The sequence below is a fragment of the Anomaloglossus baeobatrachus genome, chromosome 4 (genome assembly GCF_048569485.1).
Source record: "Anomaloglossus baeobatrachus isolate aAnoBae1 chromosome 4, aAnoBae1.hap1, whole genome shotgun sequence".
Lineage (NCBI taxonomy): Eukaryota > Metazoa > Chordata > Amphibia > Anura > Aromobatidae > Anomaloglossus > Anomaloglossus baeobatrachus.
Window position 1 is genome coordinate 119,633,752 of NC_134356.1, and position 17,623 is coordinate 119,651,374.

Sequence of the window (17,623 nt, forward strand, 5' to 3'; positions counted from 1 at the left end):
AACTCAACACGAATCCAAGACCACCCCTGATAGGGTATGCATAATACCTTCCTGGCACCGCTTCTGAGACCAGGGAACAGACAGCTCCTGATTACAGGGAGCGAGGTCTGGTTAGTAAAGTGTATCCATTGAGTCTGTCCCAGATATGAAAGAAAAACAGGCCAGCGTAGCTCTGAACAAAGTGAACTTTCATGAATGTCACTTACCACTCAAATGCCAAGAGGCGGAACCAGGTTAGAAGGAGTTAGCTAATCAATCTCCTCTGCAGGCTCTGGACTTTAGACTCCACTAATTGGACCAGGTGCCGTTCCTTCCAGAGTATCCCACATGAGCCAGCATACCCATCCGTGTCGAGGCTTGCATTTTTGTTGCCCCATCTGAGTGGCAGCCTGTGCTGAGTGTTAGTAGCAGAACTGGAGGTTGTGTATTTCAGTGACTCACTGTTACTCCTTTTGTTTGTTTTTTTTTATGTCACGGATGCTCACATCTAAAACGGTTAATCAGCCATTCAGAGAGAACGACCAGATAAGAGCCATCTGAGTTCAGTAACTGTCAGCAACCTGACGCCCCCCCCCCCCCCCCCGTCAGTGATAGCTGTCAACACAAAGCTGGCACTGTGTTATAGGGATTTTGTTGCTAACTGTGGAGGCAGCCCCACACCAAGGGTCTGCAACACTAGGCCCGCAGACCATATGCAACCCTGGAAGCTGCTTCCAGCAGCCCGGGGACTCGTGTATTCCACCGGAGGGGTGAAGCCATCGGTCGCCTCACCTCAGCCGAGTCTCAGCACACACCGCCATTGTCACTTCCGGGAGATGACGTCAGTCGAGTGTCATTCGAGAACCCAGAGAAGATCTCGCGCCTGCGCACACTCACCACTCGGCAGCGGCCATACCAAAGATGGCGTCCCCCGTTGTCGCTCCTGCCCAATCGCCCGAAGTGGCAGGGCAGAGAATTGGTAGGCCCCGGAAGCACACTGCAGAAACACCAGCGCACTCATCCACTTACCTCCGGGCAGGTAAGACGGCATCCCTACTCCTGCATCGTTGGAGCATGGGAGGTACCCTCATTCACAGGCATAGCCCCCGTGGGCTGCTGTGGTGCGTCCCCAGACCTGCTGGTAGGCGTTGCTACTCCCAGGTGAGGGCAAAGTAGCAGGTCGGCGCCGACACAGACACAGCCCCCGTGGGCCTGCTGTGGTGTTTCCTTCAGCACCTCAGCCGGACGCAGCAGGACCCATGTCGCTGCCTGAACCGACCGGCCAGGGCTGGAATACTTGGAGACTTCGACCCCTAAGAGCCATCTTGAACCGCCGCTCCTGGAGGTTCCCTGTTCAAGGACAGGAAACCAACTGATGTGGGGAGAGGTGCCGCCCCTTTTTATTCTGGAGGTTTCCTGTCCTTGAAGGGCGGATCCTCTCTCTCGTGGTGCTGTCATGGGTGCTGGAAAAACATGATTTTCATGCAGGACAATGCTCCATCACATGCATCCAACTACTCCACCGCGTGGCTGTCCAGTAAAGGTCTAAGAGATGAAAAAATAATGACATGGCCCCCTTGTTCACCTGATCTGAACCCCATAGAGAACCTGTGGTCCCTCATAAAATGTGAGATCTACAGGGAGGGAAAACAGTACACATCTCGGAACAGTGTCTGGGAGGCTGTGGTGGCTGCTGCACACAATGTTGATCGTAAACAGATCAAGCAACTGACAGAATGTATGGATGGTAGGCTGTTGAGTGTCATCATAAAGAAAGGTGGCTATATTGGTCACTAATTTTTTGGGGTTTTGTTTTGCATGTCAGAAATGTTTATTTCTAAATTTTGTGCAGTTATATTGGTTTAGCTGGTGAAAATAAACAAGTGAGATGGGAATATATTTTGATTTTATTAAGTTGCCCAATAATTCTGCACAGTAATAGTTACCTGCACAAACAGATATCCTTCTAAGATAGCCAAATCTAAAAAAAACAACTCCAACTTCCAAAAATATTAGGCTTTGATATTTATGAGTCTTTTGGGTTCATTGAGAACATAGTTGTTGATCAATAATAAAAAAAAATCCTCTAAAATACAACTTGCCTAATAATTTGGCACACGGTGAAGACCTTCATCAGTGAGACATGCTTCTGCAGGAGTGCTCCCCACAAGCAGTAGATACCGCTTGCACTCCTGATGCCCAGCACTGAGAGCACTCCTGCAGCAGCATGTCTCACTGATGAAAGTCTATATTTAAGACCAAAACGTCTGTTATACTGGATTGGCTGCTTCTCAAGAATAAAAATTTGTTTTCCACTTTTTTGGAGTGCCTGGTTACTTCTATATTGTGTGGAAGAATGGCCCAAAACCACACCCGAGCAATGCATGCGACTAGTTTCTTCATACAGGAGGCATCGTGAAGCTTTCATCACCAACAAAGGCTTTTGAACGAAGAATTAAATACATTTCAGTAAGCGTGTGCAATACTTTTCTGTGTTATTTCTCATTATTATTACACATCACTATATTTATGGACATCTATGGTTTCATTTCTTTGCCTTGGGGATTGGATGGGATGTTACCAACATCTGGTGAGAAATTAATTTTAATAGAAATTAATTAACAAAATTGGTTATGTGTTCAATACTTTTTTCATCACTGTATATAGCAATTCTGCAGTATTAATGTATATAGTAAAAATCACGCTCTCCTTTGAAGCCCGGCCACAGGAAGTGTTAAAAAGGAGCTCTGTGATGACAAGCACAGAGGTCTTAAACAGACACCAGCTATCATAGTTACCCATTGGCTGCCAGCAAACGGGTCACAGGGGTTGCCGATGGTTGCACAGAATGACAGCAGCATTTAGCAAGTAAATAGTCATTGATTGAGCTTTGCTCTAATCGCAGGTCTTAGAAGCAGGTCCTGCCTGTGTGTTGCAGCCATTATCTTCCAGGTATGTGGTGGGCTTATGTACATGTACTGCACGTCAGTAAGGGGTTAAGGTAAGATTGTTCAAGTAGTGCACAATATCTTTAACTGCTTAGATATTAGGATCAATAGTGAGAATAGCGTCTAAAGTGAGCATCACATATAAGGGGGTTGTTCACAAAGTGGACAACTTCTTTAAAGACCCAGAGACCAATTTTATTGGTCTCTAATGGCTGCATGAAGCCAAGGCTACTAGTAGGAATCCATTCTTCTAGCCTTCAAAAGGTGGTCCAAACTCAAACTAGATTTCATTCTAAATCCCTATCTATTTAATGCTGAAATCAAAGCTATTAACTAATATGCTGGTATTAAAAATTCAATACCGTTACCAAACTACACTATCCAGCTGGTATTCTTTTTTTCCCCTATTTCCTGTGTGATAATGCTTTGTTTGAGAGTCTCAGTGCTTGCTGGGATACTCAAAACCTTATCAGAGCACAAGGCAGAGGTTGCGGTCCCTGTAACAGCCCCTGCCCCTCCCTGAAATGAAGAGTTGACGGTGACGTTCTTTTCAGGGGCTTGGACCCTCCATGTGAGCTGTGCGGTGTCCATTCTGCTGTCGGCTCAGATCAGTAATAATCAGCCGGCAACAGAGCGGTGTGACTACCCGCCATGTAGGAGACCAGCCCCACTAATGATGTCAGTGGTCTCTTTTAGGCCAAGTATTGACATTGTGGCCGACCGATTATTACTGATCTGAGTTGACAGTAGAGCAGATGCCATCATTGTGCAGATAGCACACTGCACAGCTCGCAGAGAGGCGCACAGCGGGGACGAGCACAGCACCTGAAATAAGAATTATTCTTACCGATAATTCGGTTTCTAGGACCTTCCACGACAGCATAGGAGGTTGTCTCTCCACGCCCTAATTGGGACAGGAAGTTCAAGAGGTTTAAAAGGACCCTCCCACCTCCCACAGCCAGTGTCTTACAAAGAATCCATAGCATATGAGAAGTACTACACATTCAGGAATACATGAATACATAGGGGAGGGAATTACCTGCTGTCGTGGAAGGTCCTAGAAACCGAATTATCGGTAAGAATAATTCTTATTTCTCTAGTCCCTTCCACGACAGCATAGGAGGAATACCAAAGAATTGATACCTAGGGGGGGACCACAGCCTGCAGGACTTTCCTGCCAAAGGCCAAATCCCTGTTGGAATCCAGATCCAGACGATAATGCTTCGTGAAAGTATGGAGTGAAGACCACGTAGCCGCCTTGCAGATCTGCTCAGGGGAGGCCCCTGCCCGTTCGGCCCAGGAGGCAGAGGCAGCCCTGGTGGAGTGCGCCGTGAATCCAGTAGGCGGAGAGAGATGCTGAGCGAGGTAGGCATCTCTAATTGCTCGCACAATCCAGTTGGCGACTGTACTCTTAGCCACCTTCTTGCCCTTATTGCGGCCAAAGGGCTGGATGAACAGGTTAGAATCAAGGCGCCAAAAAGCAGTAACCTCTAGGTAGTGCAACACTATCCGACGGACATCCAAAGAATGAAACACTTCCTCACCCGGAGTCCGAGGATTCTGACAGAAGGAAGGCAGGACGATGGACTGCGAACGGTGAAAATCCGAAACCACCTTGGGAAGGAAGGAAGGGTCCAGCTGAAAAACAATGCTGTCATCTCTGATGGTCAGGTAAGGTTCCCTAACGGACAAAGCCTGAAGTTCGCCGACTCTGCGAGCAGATGTAATAGCCACAAGAAAAGCAGTCTTGTGAGAAAGGGAACGAATGTTACAAGAGCACAGAGGTTCAAACGGAGACCGAGATAGTCCGGTAAGGACCACATTGAGATCCCAGCGAGGCGTCAGGACCCTCTGACGTGGACAGAGTCTACTAGCGGACACAAAGAACCGACGGATCCAACGATGATCTGCCAGAGCCATGTCAAAGACCGCACTGAGTGCTGACACCTGAACTTTCAGGGTGCTAGGCCTAAGACCTAAGTCTAAACCACTTTGGAGAAAGTCCAGAATCTGCGCAATATTAGGCCGAAGAGGGTCAGGAGGCCGAGAACCACACCAGGAGGAAAATCTCTTCCAGATTTTGTTGTATATACTATTAGTCACAGGTTTACGGTTCTTCTGCAGTGTAGCCACAACTTTGTCAGAAAGCCCTTGGGCCTTCAGTGCCCGGGCCTCAGAAGCCAGGCAGCCAGGTTGAGTTTCTGAGGAGCCGGATGGAAAATCGGACCCTGCGACAGTAAGCTTGGGTCCGAACCCAAGAGGATTGGGCCGTCGATTCCTAGCGTCAGGATCAGGCTGTACCAACTCCTCCGGGGCCACCAGTATAGTTGGGACCCCCTCGTCTCTGATCTTCCTCAGGGTCCGTGCGAGAAGAGGAAGAGGGGGGAACGCGTAAGCGAGGCGAAAGGACCAACTGTGGCAGAAAGCGTCTACCCCTAACGCCTCGTCCCTTGGGTTCAGGGAGAAATATGTTGCGACCTTGCGATTCCCTGCCGAGGCAAAGAGGTCCACCTCTGGTGTACCCCACCTCGCCACTAGAGAGCAGAACACCGCCTGATCCAGGCTCCATTCCCCCGGATGAACATCCCGACGACTCAGGAAATCCGCCTAAAGATTGAGGGAGCCCTTCAGATGGACCGCAGAAAGGGAGAGCAGAGAGTGTTCTGCCCATTGAAAGATTCGGGAGGACACTGATTTCAGGGCGCCCGAGCGTGTACTGCCCTGATGGCGGAGATGTGCCACCGTAGTGACATTGTCTGAATATACCAGGACGTGAGAGTCCCGGACGAGGTCCTGAGCCGCAAGGAGGGCTTCCCTGACTGCCCTGAGCTCCCGGTAGTTGGAGGATTGGGAACTGACGTAAGGACTCCAGACCCCTTGAAATGGGGAATTTGCCACCATTGCCCCCCATCCTCGTAGGCTGGCATCTGTGGTCAGTGTAACCAGGGGACTCTGAGTCCAGGCAACCCCCACCTGCAGGTTGGCGGGACTCAGCCACCAGAGAAGGGATGAGGAGACTGACCCCGAGAGGCGAAACCTTCTGTTTAGGGATGACGGGAGTCTGTCCCAATGTGCCAGGATATGATCCTGGAGACACCGAGAATGGGCCTGAGCCCACCTGACCGAGGGAATGCAGGATGTCATGGAACCCAGGGCCGACATAGCCGCTCGAAGCGTCGGGCGAGCCTGCCTGCGGAGTTTTGATATTTTGGATAACAGAGCTATCCTGTGGCCCTCTGGGAGAAAGGATGCCTGTCTGTCGGAGTCCAGCAGCACTCCGAGAAACTGCCGAGTGGAGGAGGGGGTTAACTGTGATTTTTTGAGATTGGGAATCCATCCCAGAGACCGAAGGATTCCCAAAGACCTCTCCACATGGTTCCGGAGGGTTGGAGCAGACGGAGCCATGAGAAGAAAGTCGTCCAGATACGGAACTAGACAGATACCCTGCAATCTTATGAAGGCGACCACCTCTGCCATGATCTTGGAAAAGATTCTTGGAGCTGAGGAGATCCCGAAGGGAAGTACATTGAATTGGAAATGAAGTACTTCCTCCCCCTGAAGTACCGCAAACCTGAGGTATTGTCTGTGTCCCGGATGGACGGGTACATGGAAGTAGGCATCTTTCAGATCGATAGAGGCCATCTGATGGTGTAGACCTATCAGGGGAATAGCTGATTTCACTGACTCCATCTTGAACCGCCGGTACCTGACCTGACGGTTTAGACTTTTTAAATTGATAATTATACGGACGTCGCCGGATGGCTTCTTGACCAGGAAGAGACGGGAGTAGTGTCCTACCCCTTCTTCCTGACTCGGGACTGGGGAAACGACCCCCGAGTGTACTAGCTCTATAATCTTTGTGTACAACAGAGTCTGTGAACTCGGTGACGCCAGCGCAGTGACTCGGAGACCCGGAAGAGGGGGGGAAAGGAATTCTATGAGAAGACCGTCCGAGATGATCTTCAGAACCCATTGGCAAGAGGTTATGGACTGCCACTGGGTAAGAAACGCTGAGAGTCTTCCCCCCACCCGGGCCGAGTCACTGTTTGTCCTGCTGAGGACGTTGCTGATGTGGAGGGATGAGGATGTTTCTCCCTCTACCTTTGGGATAGCTCCACCTGCCTGCCTTCCCTTTCCCTCTGGGCTGGGAGGCCTGAGGCATCGAGGGACGAAAGGACCGCTTCCTGTTAGGTCTAGGATCGGGCAAGGCCTTACGATCGGTCGCCTTGTCCAGGATATCATCCAGGGCAGGCCCAAACACTAAATCCCCTTTAAACGGAAGGGAACAAAGCCTCATTTTAGAGGTGGAGTCTCCACTCCAGGCCTTAAGCCAGAGGGCACGTCGGGCAGAGTTAGAAAGCACCGAGGTCCTGGCTGCCAGGCGGACAGATTCCACCGAGGTATCTGCCAGAAAACAGGTAGCCTTCCTAAGCAAGGGAAGGGATTCTAGTAATTCCTCCCTAGGGGTCCCTTGTGAAATATGAGCCTCCAACTGGTCTAACCACCTAATTAGGGACCTGGATACGCAGGTGGAGGCAATGTTGGCTTGAATAGAGGAAGACGATGCCTCCCAGGACCGCTTCATCAAGCCCTCTACCTTCCTATCCATTTGATCCTTCAGTTGGGAAGTATCCTCAAAAGGAAGAGCCGTTTGCTTAGCTACCCTAGCCACCTGAACGTCCACCCTTGGGATCTCCCAATGTAGTCCCGAAGGTTCCAGAGGAAACCGGCGTCTAAGGTCACTCCGTACCCGCCTCTCAGGACATTCCCATTCCTGAGAGACAATATCCAATATATTGGCATGAACTGGGAATCCCAATCGTTTGACTGACTTCAGGCCAGCAAACATTTCGTCCTGGATTGAAGGAAGAGACTGCACTTCCTCTAAACCCATCGTGCTCCGAACTGCCTCAATAAGATCCCCCAACTCTTCTGAGTGAAAGAGAAAGGACTGGTCAGACCCCCCAGATGGAATTCCGTCATCAGGACCCTCAGAGGTGGAATCAGCGTCCTCCTGATCAGAAGGGGTCGACTGGAGTCTCCTCTTTTTTGGAGGAGAGGGTCCAGGAGCAGGGCCAGGAGCAGGGCCAGGAACAGGGCCAGGAACAGGGCCAGGAACAGGGCCAGGAACAGGGCCAGGAACAGGGAGAGAAGCCAGTGAGGCCCTAATCTCCTGTTTCATCATGGACCGCAACTCATCTATCAGAGATGGTTGTTCGGCCCTAATAATCTGGTCCGTACATTGCTGGCAAAGCTTTTTATCCCATACTGCAGGGAGCTTCTTTATACAGATGGGACATTTTTTAATTTTGTCCACTCTGTCAGGTCTATCAGGCTTATCGGACTTGTCAGTTTTTTCTGACTTCTCAGGCTTCTCTGATTTCTCATTTCTGTCAGTTTTCTTGGTGGCCTTGTCCTCCTAGAAACACAGAGCAGAGAGCCATAATCAACTGATGAGACCTATGTCCGAGGGACCATTCCCCTCCATACTCACAGTAGCAGGGGGCACACTGGGTTCTGCAGAGGCAGCTGCAGCGGAAGACATGACAGGGAGCACGGTCTTACCATGATCTGATGTCTTCGTGGCAGCCCTTATGGAAAAGGGCCTGCCACCCCAGTGAAGGTGCACGTTTTCCCCGCCTCCCGCATCCGGTCCTGGGCAGGCCGAGTCTGTCGGCGTGCCTCCACGCTGCCTCCGCAAACCGGAAGCGCTCGACCGGAAGTCCGCAAGACCGGAAGTCCCGCCCCCGGGAGCACTTCCGGATCGCTCCGGCAGCGTGCATGCGGGAAGCGGCCGGCGGCTCAGGGAGGACGCCGGCCGGGGAGCTCAACAGCCTGCATCACCCCTCAGGAGGATCCGGAAGGCTGGAGCAGCGGTCCCCCACAGCGTGAGGGAACAGCAAGGGAGGAGCGGCGAAGGCCCGACCGATGCTGTCCGGCTGAAGGTAATAGGGGGAAAAAAAAAAAATATACTGCAGGTCGCCGGCCACCACAGCATAGGAGAAAAACAAAACCTCTCCATGCCCCATGGGGACAGGAAAGACACTGGCTGTGGGAGGTGGGAGGGTCCTTTTAAACCTCTTGAACTTCCTGTCCCAATTAGGGCGTGGAGAGACAACCTCCTATGCTGTCGTGGAAGGGACTAGAGAAACAAGCATTGCTGATGACACTTCATTTCAGGGAGGTGGCAATGGCTGTTTCGGTGACCGCAGCCCCCTGCTCTGAAAATGCTTACAGTATCCCAGCATGCACTGAGAATCTAAACCGAAGCGTCATCACAAAGGAAACAGGAAAAAAAATAGAATATCAGTAAGATTGTGTAGTTAGGGTACTTTGAATATAAGTATATTAGAAAATAGCTTAGATTATGGAGCTAAATAGATAGGGAATTAGAATTGAATTTAGTTTGACTTCAGACCACCACTTTAGGGAGGGGGGGGGGGCAGGGGGTAACCATTCTTCTGATGAAAGTCTTCAGTCACATTGTGTGACTCAATACTTCAGTTTCCGGCTAGACTGCGCTGCGAATGCTGTCAGTATTCTCCGATATTAGTCATTTGTCATGTGACTCCAAGTGTGTGATCTGTGTACTTGCAGTCATGTGCCATAAGACATGCTCGTCCTCTCTCAATAGATGTGCACGTCTAGTTGGAATGTGAGTTGAAGTATGGGAATAGCATACATGTGGCCACATGACCACCCACTAACACAGGCAACACTGGAGAATCCTGACGGCGTGCGCACTGCACACTGTCAGGATTCAGAAGTCTGCAATCACAAAGAGTGTGCAGACTTTCATCCCAAGCCTGGACAACTCCCTTAAGGGCCGCAATCTAAGTAAAACATGGTGGCTGTGATGGGGTGGACCGGGATACTTTCATCACATAAATACACTAAACAGTGGGACATTTCCGCATATGTTGGACTGTTACCATCACTATACACCGATTATTGAGTAGAATGGTGACAGTTACATAAAAAGTCACTAAAAACAAAAACCTGCGGCTCTTACCAGCTGCTGCTTCCGCTGCTTGAGCGGTATGTAGGGCACATAGTCATCGTCAGACAGCGCATCATCCGCAGGGTCACCAGCTCTCTGCAACCACACAGCAAAGAGTTAAATGGATGTAAACATACACAGGGAAACAGGGTATATAAACATATACAGAGGGAAACACAGGGAAACAGGGTATATAAACATATACACAGGGAAACAGGGTATATAAACATATACACAGGGAAACAGGGTATATAAACATATACACAGGGAAACAGGGTATATAAACATATACACAGGGAAACAGGGTATATAAACATATACACAGGGAAGAAGGGAATTTTGTTTACTTACCGTAAATTCCTTTTCTTCTAGCTCCTATTGGGAGACCCAGACAATTGGGTGTATAGCTTCTGCCTCCGGAGGCCACACAAAGTATTACACTTTAAAAAGTGTAACCCCTCCCCTCTGCCTATACACCCTCCCATGCATCACGGGCCCATCAGTTTTGGTGCCAAAGCAGGAAGGAGGAAACTTATAAATTGGTCTAAGGTAAATTCAATCCGAAGGATGTTCGGAGAACTGAAACCATGAACCAAAAGAACAATTCAACATGAACAACATGTGTACACAAAAGAATAACAGCCCGAAGGGAACAGGGGCGGGTGCTGGGTCTCCCAATAGGAGCTAGAAGAAAAGGAATTTACGGTAAGTAAACAAAATTCCCTTCTTCTTTGTCGCTCCATTGGGAGACCCAGACAATTGGGACGTCCAAAAGCAGTCCCTGGGTGGGTAAAAGAATACCTCGATAAAAAGAGCCTAAAACGGCCCCCTCTTACAGGTGGGCAACCGCCGCCTGAAGGACTCGCCTACCTAGGCTGGCATCTGCCGAAGCATAGGCATGCACCTGATAGTGTTTCGTGAAAGTGTGCAGACTCGACCAGGTAGCCGCCTGACACACCTGCTGAGCCGTAGCCTGGTGCCGCAATGCCCAGGATGCACCTACGGCTCTGGTAGAATGGGCTTTCAGCCCTGAAGGAATCGGAAGCCCAGAAGAACGGTAGGCTTCAAGAATCGGTTCCTTGATCCACCGAGCCAAGGTTGACTTGGAAGCCTGCGACCCCTTACGCTGGCCAGCGACAAGGACAAAGAGCGCATCAGAACGGCGCAGGGGCGCCGTGCGAGAAATGTAGAGCCGGAGTGCTCTCACCAGATCTAACAAGTGCAAATCCTTTTCACATTGGTGAACTGGATGAGGGCAAAAAGAAGGTAAGGAGATATCCTGATTGAGATGAAAAGGGGATACCACCTTAGGGAGAAATTCCGGGACCGGACGCAGAACCACCTTATCCTGGTGAAACACCAGGAAGGGGGCTTTGCATGACAGCGCTGCTAGCTCAGACACTCTCCGAAGTGATGTGACTGCCACTAGGAAGGCCACCTTCTGCGAAAGGCGTGATAGAGAGACATCCCGCATCGGCTCGAAAGGTGGTTTCTGAAGAGCCGTTAGCACCCTGTTAAGATCCCAGGGTTCCAGCGGACGCTTGTAAGGTGGGACTATGTGGCAAACTCCCTGCAGGAACGTGCGGACCTGCGGAAGCCTGGCTAGACGCTTTTGAAAAAACACGGAAAGCGCCGATACTTGTCCCTTGAGAGAGCAGAGAGACAAACCCTTGTCCATTCCGGATTGAAGGAAAGAAAGAAAAGTGGGTAAGGCAAACGGCCAGGGGGTAAAACCCTGATCAGCGCACCAGGATAAGAAGATCCTCCAAGCCCTGTGATAGATCTTGGCGGACGTTGGTTTCCTGGCCTGTCTCATGGTGGCAATGACATCTTGAGATAACCCTGAGGACGCTAGGAGCCAGGACTCAATGGCCACACAGTCAGGTTGAGGGCCGCAGAATTCAGATGGAAAAATGGCCCTTGAGACAGCAAGTCTGGTCGGTCTGGGAGTGCCCACGGTTGACCCACCGTGAGGTGCCACAGATCCGGGTACCACGACCTCCTCGGCCAGTCTGGAGCGACGAGGATGGCGCGGCGGCAGTCGGACCTGATCTTGCGTAACACTCTGGGCAGCAGTGCCAGAGGAGGAAATACATAAGGCAGTCGAAACTGCGACCAATCCTGAACTAATGCGTCCGCCGCCAGAGCTCTGTGATCTTGAGACCGTGCCATGAATGCCGGGACTTTGTTGTTGTGCCGAGACGCCATGAGGTCGACGTCCGGCGTTCCCCAGCGGCAACAGATCTCTTGAAACACGTCCGGGTGAAGAGACCATTCCCCTGCGTCCATGCCCTGGCGACTGAGAAAGTCTGCTTCCCAGTTTTCTACACCCGGGATGTGAACTGCGGAGATGGTGGAGGCTGTGGCTTCCGCCCACAGCAGAATCCGCCGAACTTCTTGGAAGGCTTGACGACTGCGTGTGCCGCCCTGGTGGTTGATGTACGCGACCGCCGTGGCGTTGTCCGACTGTATTCGGATCTGCCTGCCCTCCAGCCACCGCTGGAACGCCTTTAGGGCTAGATACACTGCCCTTATCTCCAGAACATTGATCTGAAGGGAGGACTCTGTCGGAGTCCAGGTTCCCTGAGCCCTGTGGTGGAGGAAGACCGCTCCCCACCCTGACAGACTCGCGTCCGTCGTGACCACAGCCCAGGATGGGGGCAGGAAGGATTTTCCCTTCGACAAAGAAGTGGGAAGAAGCCACCACTGAAGAGAAGTTTTGGCTGCCAGTGAAAGAGAGACGTTCCTGTCTAGGGACGTCGACCTCCTGTCCCATTTGCGGAGAATGTCCCATTGAAGTGGACGCAGATGAAACTGCGCAAAGGGAACTGCCTCCATTGCTGCCACCATCTTCCCTAGGAAGTGCATGAGGCGCCTCAAGGGGTGTGACTGGGCCCGAAGGAGAGAGTGCACCCGTCTGCAGCGAACGCTGTTTGTCCAGCGGAAGCTTCACTATCGCTGAGAGTATGAAACTCCATCCCGAGGTAAGTCAGTGATTGGGTCGGTGTCAATTTTGACTTTGGGAAATTGATGATCCACCCGAACCTCTGGAGAGTCTCCAGAGCAATGGTCAGGCTGTGTTGACATGCCACCCGGGAGGGTGCCTTGACTAGAAGATCGTCTAAGTAAGGGATCACCGAGTGGCCCTGAGAGTGTAGGACCGCCACCACTGCTGCCATGACCTTGGTGAAGACCCGTGGGGCTGTCGCCAGGCCGAAAGGCAGTGCCACGAACTGAAGGTGTTCGTCCCCGATGGCGAAACGCAGGAAGCGTTGATGCTCTGGTGCAATCGGCACATGGAGATAAGCATCCCTGATGTCGATTGATGCTAGGAAGTCTCCTTGGGACATCGAGGCGATGACAGAGCGGAGAGATTCCATCCGGAACCGTCTGGTTCTCACGTGTCTGTTGAGCAGTTTGAGGTCCAGAACGGGACGGAATGATCCGTCCTTTTTTGGCACCACGAACAAGTTGGAGTAAAAACCGCGACCACGTTCTTGAAGGGGAACGGGGATCACAACTCCTTCTGCCTTCAGAGTGTTCACCGCCTGAAAAAGTGCATCGGCTCGCTCGGGGGGCGGAGATGTTCTGAAGAAACGAGTCGGAGGACGAGAACTGAGCTCTATCCTGTAACCGTGAGACAGAATGTCTCTCACCCATCGGTCTTGGACATGTGGCCACCAGGCGTCGCAAAAGCGGGAGAGCCTGCCACCGACCGAGGATGCGGTTTGGGGAGGCCGAAAGTCATGAGGAGGCCGCCTTGGGGGCGGCTCCTCCGGCGGTCTTTTTAGGACGTGACTTAGACCGCCATGCAGAAGAGTTCCTCTGGCCCTTCTCTGACCTGTTGGACGTGGAGGAATGGGACCTGGCTGAGGGCCGAAAGGACCGAAACCTGGGTTGTATCTTTCGCTGCTGAGGTCTGTTTGGTTTGGACTGGGGTAAGGACGAGTCCTTTCCCTTGGATTGTTTAATAATTTCGTCCAATTGCTCGCCAAACAAACGGTCGCCAGAAAATGGCAAACCGGTTAAGAACTTCTTGGAAGCAGAGTCTGCCTTCCATTCGCGTAGCCACATGGCCCTGCGGACTGCCACCGAATTGGCGGATGCTACCGCTGTACGGCTCGCAGAGTCCAGGACGGCGTTCATGGCGTAGGACGAAAAAGCCGACGCCTGAGAAGTCAAAGACACAACCTGCGGAGTAGAGGTACGTGTGACCGCATTAATCTCAGACAGACAAGCTGAGATAGCTTGGAGTGCCCACACGGCTGCGAATGCCGGAGCAAAAGACGCGCCTATGGCTTCATAGATGGATTTCATCAGGAGCTCTATTTGCCTGTCAGTGGCATCCTTGAGCGATGAGCCATCTGCCACTGATACTACGGATCTAGCCGCCAGTCTAGAGACTGGAGGATCCACCTTGGGACACTGAGCCCAACCCTTAACTACGTCAGGGGGGAAGGGGTAACGTGTGTCATTAAGGCGCTTAGTAAAGCGCTTGTCCGGAAATGCTCGGTGCTTCTGGACAGCATCTCTGAAGTTAGAGTGATCGAAAAACGCACTCCGTGTACGTTTGGGAAACCTAAACTGGTGTTTCTCCTGCTGTGAAGCCGACTCCTCTATAGGTGGAGTTGGAGGAGAAAGTTCTAGCACCTGGTTGATGGACGCTATAAGGTCATTTACTATGGCGTCCCCTTCAGGTGTATCAAGATTGAGAGCAACGTCAGGGTCAGAGCCCTGAGCTGCGACCTCCGCTTCATCCTCCAGAGAGTCCTCATGCTGAGACCCTGAGCAGCGTGATGAAGGCAAGGAAGGTTCCCAGCGAGCCCGCTTAGGCGGTCTGGGACTGCGGTCCATGTCGGAGTCCTCCCCGTGGGACCTAGGTGTCACCCCAGGAGCACTTTGCTGCGCCGACCGAGGGGGGCCTGGGGGTGATGAACTGCCCTGGGCCTGTGATACCGGTCTGGACTGCAAGGCTTCTAGTATCTTAGCAGACCATCTGTCCATAGACTGAGCCATGGATTGTGAAAGCGACTCAGAGAGTTTTTCAGCCAAAACTGCAAACTCTGTCCCTGCCACCTGGACAGTGGAAGCCGGTGGTTCTACCTGAGCCGAAGGTCCCACCAGTGCCTGAGGCTCCGGCTGAGTGAGTGCCACAGGGGCCGAGCATTGCACACAATGAGGGTAGGTGGAACCTGCAGGTAACATAGCCGCACAAGAGGTACAGGTTGCAAAATAAGCCTGTGCCTTGGCACCCTTGCTCTTTGCGGACGACATGCTGTTGTCTCCTCTTAGAGTAATCAGTGAGGGTATATAGCCAAAGGCAAATAATGCGGCCGAACAGAGAAAAAGTATACAATATATATATATATATATATATATATATATATACACACACACACATATATACACACACTTCGGCACCCAAGGGGGCCAGCACCTAGTAACCGGTGCGGCTTACCGACCACCCAAAGCGGTTGTGTGACCACCAGATTCCCTGCCTGGGCCTCCCAGAGCTGTAGAGCTCGTTCTGAATTCCTCCACCGGCAGAAGTGATTATAACAATGGCTGCCAGCGTTCACAGAGGAGGAGGGAGCCGTGGGCGTGACTAATAAAGTGCGGGAATCTGGTGCCCCTCAGTGCTCAGTGAGGGGGGAGGAGGATACCTAAGTATGCTCCAGCCCTCACTGCCGACGTCCAGTCGAGCGTCCCGCCCTTACCCCTGACTGGCAGGCCCGGGAGTTATGGTACTAGGCCGCAGAAGCCAGGGACTAAATTTAATAACGAGGCCGGCAAACAGGCGCGGTCGGCGCGGTAGTCCCTGCGTCACAAAAAACACAGCAGCCGCTGCAGCGCCTGTTACACAGGCGCTCCATGCGCCGTCCCCAAGGGGACACAGAGTACCTCTTAGAAGCAGGGCCTGTCCCTGATGATACCCAGTCTCCTGTCCGTCAGATTCCCCCAGGGGCTGCGGAGGGAGCCCGGTCCCAGTGCATGGTGACCGGTTAGGATCCCACTTCTCCCAGAGCCTCTAAGGGATGGGGAAGGAAAAACGGCATGTGGCTCCAGCCTTTGTACCCGCAATGGGTACCTCAACCTTAACAGCACCGCCGACATTAGTGGGGTGAGAAGGGAGCATGCCGGGGGCCCTGTGGGGGGCCCTCTTTTCTTCCATCCGATAAAATCAGCAGCTACTGCTGACTAAATGTGGAGCTTGCGTGAATGTGTGCCTCCTTCAACACAAAGCATAAAACTGATGGGCCCGTGATGCACGGGAGGGTGTATAGGCAGAGGGGAGGGGTTACACTTTTTAAAGTGTAATACTTTGTGTGGCCTCCGGAGGCAGACGCTATACACCCAATTGTCTGGGTCTCCCAATGGAGCGACAAAGAAACACGGTATATAAACATATACACAGGGAAACACGGTATATAAACATATACACAGGGAAACACGGTATATAAACATATACACAGGGAAACACGGTATATAAACATATACACAGGGAAACACGGTATATAAACATATACACAGGGAAACACGGTATATAAACATATACACAGGGAAACACGGTATATAAACATATACACAGGGAAACACGGTATATAAACATATACACAGGGAAACAGGGTATATAAACATATACACAGGGAAACAGGGTATATAAACATATACACAGGGAAACAGGGTATATAAACATATACACAGGGAAACAGGGTATATAAACATATACACAGGGAAACAGGGTATATAAACATATACACAGGGAAACAGGGTATATAAACATATACACAGGGAAACAGGGTATATAAACATATACACAGGGAAACAGGGTATATAAACATATACACAGGGAAACAGGGTATATAAACATATACACAGGGAAACAGGGTATATAAACATATACACGCACTCACCTTCCTGTCGTCGCCGCTCTCCATAACACACAAAATTGCTCTCAGACGCTGCAGAGACGATACCGGCGGCTCCGTAACTCTCCCGTAGCTGTCGTGTAACCACGGGGGCGCGCCGTCTACCAATCACAGACTAGAACTGAACTACGTAAGGCAGACGTTCAGAAAGTCGTTTTCTATTGGCCAAGATGCCGGTGATGTGTACTCAATGCGACGAGCTTCTCCAATGACGTCACTGGAAGCAGCCACCGTAGTTGCTACAATGTATGGGCTTCTGGTAGGAATGACGTTTGTTGGTCACGTGATCGCTTGCAGGAGTTGATGCTAGAATGTATGGGCGTCTTCTAGGTATGACGTTATATCTGTCACGTGTTAGGGGCGTGTTCAAAATGCACACCAATGTTTCCAGACGGAATAAATTATTTTTTGGAGTTGTTTATGAAAGGGATGCAAACGCATGTTGCCGCGAGTCCACTGACAATGCATTGAGCAGATAACGGATCCGGCAACATGCAGTTTGCGTTTTTCTGCCGACCGGCAGAATACCGCTGATGTGAAGCTAGCCTTTATGCAAAGGATGCGGTATTGTTGCCGCATCCGTTGCATAGGTTTTAGAGCCGGATTGGCCGGCTCTGCCAAAACGGAGGTGTGAAAGCAGCCTTGTGGCTACTTTCACACATCCGGTTTGAGCCCTCAATTCAGCCCTCAATTGAGCCCTCAGTTCAATCCGGCTGTGAAAACTATGCAACGGATGCGGCGAAAACACTGCATCCTTTGCATAAGTT

The 17,623-nt window shown here is 51.3% G+C and overlaps 1 protein-coding gene across 1 annotated transcript in view; it reads right to left on the reverse strand.

Annotated features, from left to right (window-relative positions):
• The window catches only part of DDX41 (DEAD-box helicase 41), a 103,724-nt gene extending 86,752 nt beyond the window's left edge, over positions 1 to 16,972 (reverse strand). Inside the window, 2 exon segments of the mRNA XM_075342319.1 lie at positions 9,940 to 10,023; positions 16,842 to 16,972. Of these exon segments, the coding sequence (XP_075198434.1) occupies positions 9,940 to 10,023; positions 16,842 to 16,865 (108 nt within the window). The 5' untranslated portion in view covers positions 16,866 to 16,972.
• Positions 16,973 to 17,623: the final 651 nt, after the last annotated feature.